Source organism: Asparagus officinalis, chromosome 8 (assembly GCF_001876935.1).
Source record: "Asparagus officinalis chromosome 8, Aspof.V1, whole genome shotgun sequence".
In the NCBI taxonomy this organism is placed as follows: domain Eukaryota; kingdom Viridiplantae; phylum Streptophyta; class Magnoliopsida; order Asparagales; family Asparagaceae; genus Asparagus; species Asparagus officinalis.
In genome coordinates this window covers 64,425,771-64,437,079 of record NC_033801.1, presented here as the reverse complement: position 1 = coordinate 64,437,079, position 11,309 = coordinate 64,425,771, and the positions used below count along the sequence as shown (strand labels likewise).

Here is an 11,309-nt window from a genome sequence, read left to right as displayed (position 1 = left end):
CTTTTACAAATTCCACCCTCACACTCTTAAACTCATTAGTAGTCTGTTAGTAGCTAAGACTATATTATCTCTTACTAATGGATAATTACTGGCAGATTCATCTGAATGTAGGAGAATGGTTGGCGGTTATATTATTTTACAATGACAAGGTCAAATATTTTTTTTTGTTCATGTTGTCTCCCAGTTTATGCACGGTCGTTGTACAACTCATCTACATGTTGTGAAAAGAATAAGCATGTACTTGCAAGGCATACAAGATCATAATTTATCACTTCACAAGGCAACATTTCTATTACTTGTCGTTGCATACTGTGATGTAAATTGTGCAGGCTGTCCGAATGGTTATAGATCCATCTCTGATTATGCAATATTTTTTGAACCAAATCTAACTTGGCACTCTAAGAAAAGACCAACTATTTCCAAGTCCTTTATAGAGGCTGAGTATATAGAATTAGGATATATTGTTGCTAAAACAATACAGATTTGATACGTTCCGGCTAAGCTTGGCATTCTATCATGTTACACTACTTTGTGACAATATTAGTGCTACTTACATCACCGCAAACCCTGTTCTTCATGATCGCAGAAAACACATAAAGGTTGATTATCATTTTGTTTGAGAAAGAATTGTTCATGGTGATTTACTTGTTCGCTATGTTCATACTCATTTCCAATTGGCTGATATATTTATTAAAAGGTTATCAACTCAGCTGTTTTAGTTTTTGAAGTCCAATCTTTCTATTCATCCACCCGATCAACAGACGTAATAATGTATATGTAAGGTTATTTCGTAAACAAGAATGTATGTGTAATTATGTAATTATATTGTGATATAAATATAAAGGAGGCTCCCTATCTAGGGCAAGCGGACACTATTCTATCGAAACTCCTTTTCTCCTCTCTCAATATTTCTTACCAACAACAATTTCAACTCCTATCCTCTTCAACTATTTTTCTCATCCAAAACAAATGTAAATGCCTCACCTTGAATTTTTTAAGGGAAATGTCATCATGTTTTTGTATCATGTACGTCATTGTACATATTAGAAAATGAAAGTGGAAGAAAGGAAAAAAAGTCAAAAGAGGAAAATTATCAAAATTATAAAGTATTGGCCATCATTTTTTAGGTTGATAAATAAATTATCTTAAAAACTTATGGACCAATAAATTAAGTATAGGAATTCAGAGAAGGATTTGAAGGTTGAGAAGGAGTTCTTTTTATCTTTAACAAAGTACCATTTTGTAGAATCCTAAAATTATGTCAATTAGAAATAAACAGTCATAATAGTTTTGATCGTAGCTTTTTTGTTAGGACTTTTACGTTTTTATTGATAATAATTCTATATTCAAAGAATTAGAAATGAGTGGTGGCCATCGTGGACATAAATATAGATATAGTTGGATCATATATCTAATAACTTAAACTTTTAGATACAAATATTTTTCTTGGATACCTATTTTTTGCACCTCTATACATGACATGTTAGAGTTGATGGTGCTAATTTGGAGATAAAATGAGAAATTTTCAAGTGATATTTAGTGGAATAAAAAAGGTTTAGATAGACTATATATGCAATAACCCCCTAAAGTTCAGAGAATTTAGTAGAATAAAAAAAGTTCTGGAGGAGTATAATTGTCCCATCCAAACAATGGTAGAGCTAGTGTCCAATGATTTCATAGGACATTAGTTATCTACTTTATACATATTTTTATTAATTTTTCTTTCATTTATTACTTATGATAGACACTAGTAGATTTTGAAGAATGCACCATTATAAGAGATAAAATTATAAAATTGTCAATGTAAATTGCAAATATAACTATAGTATATTATATGAGAACACCACAGACATATGAATTTTGGCTCACTGCCCCAAAGTTTAAAAGGAGACAGGTGAGTTTCTGAAATTAAACCTTTTTTCCCTAATAAATGATCTATACAATAATCTAAGGATATTCTAGAAACATGTATTTAGGCCATTTTACGATTTAATCAAGCCCTTAGCTAATGTCCACCTATCTAAGTTTAGGCCCGGGCGTAATATTGGAGTGTTAATGGGCTGATATCATGTTCTTAACTTGCTTGAAAGATACTAGAACTTGGATCAATATTAAAAATTAAGTGTATTATTTCATCTTTTATACGTTTGATAAAATGATGATTAAAATATAATTGAAAATTGAAGCGTGTTACCTCTGAGAAAATGAATGAGAATTGAATAGTAAGTGAATAGAGTTGCGATAAATTAGTTTTTATTCTTTCTCTTTGACATTTCACTTCAACTACTTCAATAACCATATTTTCTCTCTTCTATTGTTCGAACAAGATTAGCAAATACAAGTAATGAAAATTTATTCTTTTAAGAAAATAATTGCTTAACCATTTTACATTATGTTTACTTTTTATTGCCAAACACTAGGATATTACAATAGGAGTGTTTACAAAAGTAAAAACTAATTAAGAGAAAGTACTATTTTCTCATTATTATTCTATTTAAGATTTTTGTTTTGAATAATGTAAAGTGAAAAGGATAGATATTTGGATGAGGCATGTGACATGCACTTTTTATTTCTTCATCTCATTGAAAAGGTGCAAACTAATATTAAAAAATGAAATGTAAATCCTATAAAAAGAAGTGAAAGGAAAATAGTAGAGACTTCAGAATTATTTTGTTTTTCTCTTTTGGTCCAGTCTCTCAGAAATAATAACATTATTCATTTTCAATCTAGTTAGCTTTACAATTATCAAAAAAGAAGAAAAGAAGGCTAACTAAATTTAATACAAAATTTAGGCTAAATTACTAGATAGGTATTAAAAGTAGACCACTTTTACTTGTTCGGTATTAAAAGTTGATCTGGCATATTTTTGGTATTAAAAGTTGATCACTTTTACTTGTTTGGTACTAATAAATCTCGTCGACGGTGAATTTTTCTGGTAAGAACTAGTTTTTGCTAGAAATTTTTCTTTTATCACTGCCCTCTTGAAGTTATTATATTTTACACCCTTAATTACCTTCAAACTCTCCAAACTTAAATTTCTTCTACTCCTTTACTAATAAGATCCTCCTTCACCTTCTCTCTCTCCTATCAATCGAGTCCAGTCTTCTCCTTCAACCTCTTCCAATTAAAATCCAAACTCTAACCCAGACTCTCTTCTCTCTCATCATTTGTGTGACGCTCCTGTTTTCACACGTGGCTGCAGTCCAAGGTGAATTCAGAGATGTCAAACTTGTCATACCCACATTGTGCAATAACACGTTTCACCAATCATAATAATATCCTCTAGTGGAATCAAAAAAAGTGCAAGTACAAAACAAACAAAATAAAGAAATAAATGTAATAGACATGATATGGAAAGTGATATCTCATAAATAAAAATCATGTCTCAACTGAAATACATCTGATATATGGAATAAAGAAAATATCTCAAATTGAATCAACTGGAAATCGTACTAAGCCACACTGCATTTACAAAATAAAAATAAAACTTTAAAGTCTGAATGAAATCATAGAAAATTATATTGTGGAGCTTCTACTAATAACTCATGTGACGATTAACGACCTTACTAGTCGACTACTCTGAGTAGTAGTCGACTACTAACAACTCAGATTCAGGTTTGTGCATGATTTCGTGCATGATTCTCATCTATACTCACATATATATATTGGATTGATCTCAAATCAATCCCTAGTATACTCAAACATCAAAATATATTATTTACAACGATATAATATACTTAATACTATTTGTCACAATTTATTCAAACTTTTAGGGTTTTACAATTTGAGTTAGAGTTAGAGTACTTTGAATTGGGAGAAGTTGAAGAAGAAGATGTGGCTCCATTGGTGAGAGAGAAAGAGAGTGTGAAGAAGGATCTTATTATGTAAAAGGATAGAAGAAATTTGAGTTTGGGGAAGTTATAAGAGAAAAATGGTAAAACATATAATAACTTTAAGAGGTCAGGGGGTGAAAGAAACTTTCCTAGTGAAAACTATAGTTACTGCTAGAAAAGTTTATCGACAATGAGATTTAGTACCAAATAAATAAAAGTGATCTACTTTTAATACCAAAAAGATACTAGAGTAACTTTTAGTGCCAAACAAGTAGAAATGATCTACTTATAACACCAATATGGTATTTTATTTATGGCCTATTTGTTTGCTTGAAAGTAGATATGAAATAGCTAAGGAAAATAATATTGAGGCTACTTTCTTCTTCTTCGCAAATTGTTTTCATTATATGTTATTCTGATCCTTCCTTAAATGCTAATATGATGTTTATGTCACATTCATATTTCTTAAAATTTTCTACCCTTCAATACTTAGAAGTAGCTAAAATTAATGCGATTGAATATGAAAGAAATAATTTTTTAAAATTAATCTCTCCATTTATACTTCAAAAAAATCCAGTAAAACACCTCTCTTTATAATTGCTATCCAAAGTAAAAAGATGAATGATGATGAAACATTACTATTTACACTACTTTCAACATGTGTGAAATAAATAAAAAAGAATGACTTACAGCTATTTCCTTTGTGATTTTGAAAGTTATTTTTTAAATTTACTTCACACTTCTAATTAGGAGTGCAAACAGTTCATTTACGACTTAGATATGAGACTTGATATATCTATATCCGCTTACCAATCACGAGTACAAATACTGATATACCTCGATAAGGAAATTTTATATCCATATCAGTTAAAATTAGATACGTATGTGTACATGCATGAGCATAAATAAGCAGATATATAAATAGATACAAATTGGATACGAGAGAACCAAATAATATTGAAAATAATAAAGTTCATATGGTACAAGAGAGTCCATTAAGATGTGCACTATAGCAAAAAAAAAAAAAAAAAAATCTAAGACTAGATCTCTTGATACTCACAATTAAGCTGAAGTCCACTAATCTAAGGAGTAGAAATGTTGCAAGTATATGACCATTATATCTTTGAATATTTCGGATATAAATTCAGATATTTTACCACATATTTGTATCTCTAGCAATATCATCGGAAATTAAATTTTAGGAACCATATTCATATCCTAGCAAATATGGAGATGGATTTTTTCTGGGATGCCGATATTTTTTTTGCGCCCCTACATCTGATGTTCTTCTTTCAACCAAACAGTTCTTTACTTGAAACAGAACACTCTCGGCGGAGACATAGCATGCACGTAAGGCCGTTTGCAATTGGAGATGGATGTGCCATAGGGCTGCATGGTTCGGTCCAAACCGGAAAAACCGGTCGAACCGATAGAAAATTAACGGTTCGGTTTGATTTTATTTATAAATCGCTTCAGGTCGAGCTAAAATTTCTTCAAACCGAACCGCTCGAACCGACCGCTGGCTTAACATTAAGATTTTAACCCGTAACCCATACCCATTACCCGACCTGTTCTTCATAAAATCGCTCATTCTCAAGACATCTAAACGCTAACTCTCTCCAAGTCTCCCAAGTCCAACCTCACCCTGCAGCCGCCGCCACCCGCCACCCCACTTCGCCCGCTAGTACCAAGTAGTCTCAACGATTCATCTCCAAACCCTCGGAGAGAACGAATCCATCTCCTTGTGGTTCTCCTTCCAATTTCTGGTGTGAACCCTAATCTCTCTATTATTTCTTTAGTTTTTCGTCTATTCTCGATCTATTTGAACTTCTGAGCTGAAATTTCGGTGCAAGAGGAAAATAATTTTGAGGTAATTTAGGATTTGTGTTGCTTAGTTTAAACAGATCTGGGACATTTCGTTGTATTTGTTGTAGACCTGATAGAATATTGTTAGATTTAAGGTTTTAAGTGATGATTTTGTGCAAATTTGTTGATTTTTTTAGTTGAAATATCTTCTTGACCTGATTTAGATCTGCTGAAGGTGTATTGATGTAGTAATTTGATTATGGAGGTCCTTGATGCAGTTTCTTCTTGAGTTAAAGGATAATAGAAGGATTATGGAGGTCCTTGATGCAGTTTCTTCTTGAGTTAAAGGATAATAGAAGGATGAACAATATATTATACATATTTATTTAGGTTAGCTAGGTATTTGTTTTGTGCTGATGATCTAGGTATTCATCAAGGATGAACAGCATATGATAGATAGCTAACAATTTTATGTGTTTACTAAAGTTGATTCTTAAGGTTGATCTATTTGTTTGAATTTACAGCCGCCATTGGGGGTAAAGACACGTTCATAAAAACTGCAAACCACCCCCACCCCCTCCCTTCTCTAAAGAGCATCGGAGGTCAATGGAGCGGTCTCTGGTCCTCTCTTCTCAGCTGGGCGTTAGCCATGGCCGTGCCCTTCTCTTAGACACCAGGCTTCATCTCAATCTTACCTCCTCCTCTTCTTCTTTTCTCAAGGTTAGGGTTTCTTCGTTGGTTAGATCAAAAGATTGCGCTTTGGTATGATCTTGTGATTTTTTTTTTCATCTTTTTATTTTTGTTGGTAGATTAAGAGTCGACAACATTTCGTGCCTTTGACTGTTCTAGAGACTTCAAGCACAAATTGCCAAGCATTTGAGGCGACGACTTACACGTAAGCCTTTTTAAGTTTTTTTCCATAAATTTAATTCAATTGTTTTTGTTTCTTTTGTGATTTCATCATTGGATCAAGCTTAATCAATTGAGTTTGACGACTTTGATAAATGATAATTTCAAATGAATTTGAGATTATCAATAATGTATCATGTACTATTTTATGTTTGATAGTTTCAACTGCTAACTACAAATGTAGTCAACAAAAATAACTAGTAGAAAATATTCCATTTCATAGGAGCAATAATGCATGATTAAGGTTAAACTTCTAAAGTTAGTTTGAGATTTTGTTAACTACAAACTTGCTGATTAATGAACGTGCTCAACAAAGAAATTTAGGCTCTATCTACATTAATCTTGAATTGTTCATGCAAACCATTATATATCTCAGGTCCTGTGTTGTATGAACTGTAGATGCCTACCTTGTTTCATAAAAGCAAGAAACTTATATATGATGCTTGATGAAAATATAATCAAGTTGATCATTTGAATAGAAGAAGACAATTTTCATGCTTTATACTAAGTAGTTATATCGTTTCTAATTTTTTGCAAATTTATCACCAATAACATCAGCTGAAACTTTGTCGAGTAACATAGTAGGCAGAACTAAACAATTTCAAGTTTCTTGCGTTCAAGAAAACATGCACAAACTTCACATATATTTCTTGCGGTTCACTTTTACCGTTGCAGTCTGGAGACTCACAGAATTACACATCTTTTGTTTTAGATATAGTGACATGTAGTGAGGTACGTAGAGACATGTAGTAGGGTCTTGGACATGGAGATATATAGTAGAGTCTCAGACTTGGAGACATGAGGATATATTAGTTGGAATATTGTTGAAGTAAAACTTAATCAACAATAATAGATAAAAGGAAGTTGATCAAATCATCAACAGTATTTCAATTAGTGTATTCTCTTAACAATGATATGCTCTTACAAATAATTGCTCTGCGAGAAAGCAGTTTTTTTTCATATAACATGCCATCGAGTCCTACATGTACACATATGGTCTCCACGGCTGGCATGGAAGTTCTTGGTCTTTTCATCAGGTCCTATATATAAGCCACGAGATTCACAATTTTTGTGTCAAATGGGACGTGGGAGTGGACACCTTATTATTTTTCTTAAGCTTGCAAAGATGACAATGAGAGGGGAATAACTTTGTGAAGATGTCAAACTGTCAGGGAGAGAAAATTTCAAGAGACAAGGTGGGAAGACGATGAAGCCAACAAGAGGAAAGTGCGGAGATGATGCTCCGACAGTAGCCCCTTTGACAACTCGAGGTTCAGGCTTTAGGAGAGAATTTCAAGAGTTAGAAACTTTATCCTGATACCATGTTTTGTTGCAGAAATGACTTCATTGAGGAGAGGGATAGTCTTGTTTTATTTGTAGTAAAGCAAATGGAATAAAATCACAGTGTTCCGACTAAACAAATTTTCTCTATTTTTTCTATATACTAACTCATAGTTGCATGGAACATGCGGCAATCTCTGGAACCATGACCTGGGTTCTATCATCTTGGATCGAAAAGTTTTAATCATCTGGATTGTGGGGGAATGTAACCTAGTTAGCCAACTCTGGCGACCGGTTAAAATTTGGAAAGGACAATCATTTTTTGAGAATAAAGAGAGTGAGAATTTGAGCAAATAAAGTGTGCATACATTAGTTGCAGCATGAGTTCCAAGGTTCTTTTATCATTGCAGATATCAACTAACATATTTCTTGAATTTGACTCTTTCAGAGACTCAAATTCCTATATTTAAAACCAAACATGAAGTCATGTTCCGTAACATACTGTATGAGCCTACCTCTCATCCCCTATTCTAAGTAACTGGCATACTACGCTCCTATTTCTGTTCCTGTTCCCATTTTAATGAATCAGATTGATCCACCTTCCATGTAAGTATGCAACTATGTACTAACTACTAAAACCACAATATTTAATGCAATTATAGTTGGGTCTGTTTTAACAATGCATTAGCATTATTGAACACCACACATAACATGCAGCAGTTAATCACGGTATAAACTTTCTTATGTGGTTGATGTCCTGCATCAATATTACCACTCAGATTGCTACTAAGAAAATACAATGAAGTCATCTCTTCTATAATTCTTATATAAGTTATATTTATTTGCTGAAATCTCATTTTCCTATGTTGGTTGGGTCTGTATAACAAAATTACATTTCTGCAAATAAACATAGCCTAGATAAGAATTATAGAAAAAAGGACTTCAATTATAGTTAGGCTTGTTTTAAGAATCCATTAGCATTCTTGAACATCACATACAACACGCAACACTTAATCCTAGTTCAATAATGCATTAGCATTATTGAACACCACACATAACATGCAGCAGTTAATCATGGTATAAACTTTCTTATGTGGTTGATGTCCTGCATCAATATTACCACTCAGATTGCTACTAAGAAAATACAATGAAGTCGTCTCTTCTATAATTCTTATATGAGTTATATTTATTTGCTGAAATCTCATTTTCCTATGTTGGTTGGGTCTGTATAACAAAATTACATTTCTGCAAATAAACACAGCCTAGATAAGAATTATAGAAAAAAGGACTTCAATTATAGTTAGGCTTGTTTTAAGAATCCATTAGCATTCTTGAACATCAAATACAACACACAACACTTAATCCTAGTACAGACTTTCCTATGTATTACCACTTAGATTGCTGCTAAGAAAATACATTGAAGTCATTTATTCTACAATTCTTATCTAGGCTATGATTATTTGCTAAAATGTAATTTTCATTCTTACAAGCTCAATGACACTTTATGGCAAATTTTGATGCGTTTAATTGGAATCCAACAGGGAAGCCTCTGAGTTGGCTGATATAAATTGGGACAATCTTGGATTTGGACTTGTGCCAACAGATTATATGTATATTGCAAAATGCTCTCAAAATGGAGCATTTTCCAAGGGTGAATTGCAGCGTTTTGGACCCATCGAGTTGAACCCATCATCTGGTGTTCTAAATTATGGGCAGGTTAGTGGCACATGTTATTTGTCTTTGTTAGTCATTAAACAAACAAAATTGATCCACGCGATGCTGCGACATTAGCATGGAAAAACTCGAAATAATGGTTTAAGGTATTTGGTTTAAAAATATATAGTGTACTTTTAGTAAGACACAACAAAATATTGAAAGCCACAACGAAATATAGTAATTAACACTATATACCAAACAATTGAACTACAACTAAGTTTTTTAATTAACTTGTTGGAGTAATTTAGATTTAAGAATTATTTTGATTGTGGACGGGTTTAAAAATAAATGGTGATAAAAGTTTGAATTATAGGCAAAAAACGCTTTTTGGAAGTAAGTGGATTTACAAATAAACGGCTGTAAAACTTTGGGGTTTATAGGTAAAAAATCTGTACATAGTTCCTGATGCCACACTGTTAGTGTGGAATAGAAAAAATAATGGTTTAATAATGTTGAATTTTTTTAAATCTTGACATAGGGTTAGAGCCAAAAGTGTGGCTTTTCTTAAATTATAGTAATAGATTATACTTAACCACTTAGAACAAAAATATACCAAGTTGCAAAAGCTTTAGCAACTTATGCCCTTATACCTTTGATTTAAATATACATGTCTACTTAACGAGTTGAAACAAAAATATGGCAAGTTACTGCAAAATATAGCAACTTACATGGCACACTAAACTTTTGAAATACAAAATAAATTTAAAACTAATATAAATGAAGGTTAATTGGTTTCTAGGTTGCACGGGTATGTGTATGGACACGGGTACGGGTATGAAACACGACAAATTTGTAAAAAGTAGGGTACGGGAACACGGCTATATAAATATTTTTATACACATATATAATAAATTAGAATTGATAATTTATATGAGAATGAGGATGAGAACTAAAATTGCTATAATATTATTTTGTGGGTTAAAAATTGTTGAATAACTGATTCAAAATTAGTTATTAGGTTGTTTCCTATTTTTCAGGATAGTATGTTAGCAGTGGTTTAGTTGTTTACTTAGTCAATTGTCATGTGTTTTTTGAATTGTTTGTTACTGATTTCTAGGAGTTTAAGTTAGTGTAAGGCCTATATATTTGGCCATTCTCTCTGTTAGCATGACATGAGTAAATGAAATATTTTCTTTAATCAAACTTATATTCTTGTTTTCTCCTCTTTTTTTCAATATGGTATCAGAACTCCAGTTTTCTTGTGTTTGTGAGGATTTAAAAAATATATAGAGTGATCAACCTTTGTTTTTTAATGGCATCCAATAATTTTTCGCTTCCATACCCCATCCTCAATGGAGACAATTATCAATCTTGGGCTATCAAGATGAAATCTCATTTAAAAACTTTGAGTTTATGGGAGGCTGTTGAGAATGACTATGAGCCGACCCCTGTTCCACAAAATCCAACCCTAAACTAAATCAAAAAGCATGACGAAGAAAAAGCAAAGAAGCTAAAAGCCATCTCTTGTATTCATTCGGCCATGTCGGACGGAATCTTCACAAGTATAATGACTTGTGAATCACCTAAGGAGGCGTGGTAGATGCTAAAGGAAGAGTTCGAGGGTAACGATCAAACAAAATTGATGCAAGTTCTGAATCTCAAAAGGGAATTTGAGATGCAAAAGGTGAAGAAAGGTGAGGCCATCAAAGAGTATGTCGGTAAGGTTATGGCTATTGTCAATCAAATTAGATTGCTTGGTGAAATATTTTCAAATGAAAGAGTGGTTGATAAGATTTTAGTGACTGTTCCCGAAAGGTATGAGTC

General features: G+C 32.4%; 1 protein-coding gene across 1 annotated transcript in view; it reads left to right on the top strand.

The window, feature by feature from the left end:
• Positions 5,423-11,309, top strand: part of LOC109822828 (branched-chain-amino-acid aminotransferase 5, chloroplastic-like) — a 48,028-nt gene continuing 42,141 nt past the window's right edge. The window contains exons 1-4 of the mRNA XM_020389085.1: positions 5,423-5,599; positions 6,164-6,359; positions 6,449-6,534; positions 9,371-9,545. Coding sequence (XP_020244674.1) covers positions 6,246-6,359; positions 6,449-6,534; positions 9,371-9,545 — 375 coding nt within the window. The 5' untranslated portion in view covers positions 5,423-5,599; positions 6,164-6,245. The remainder of the gene's footprint in view (positions 5,600-6,163; positions 6,360-6,448; positions 6,535-9,370; positions 9,546-11,309) is intronic.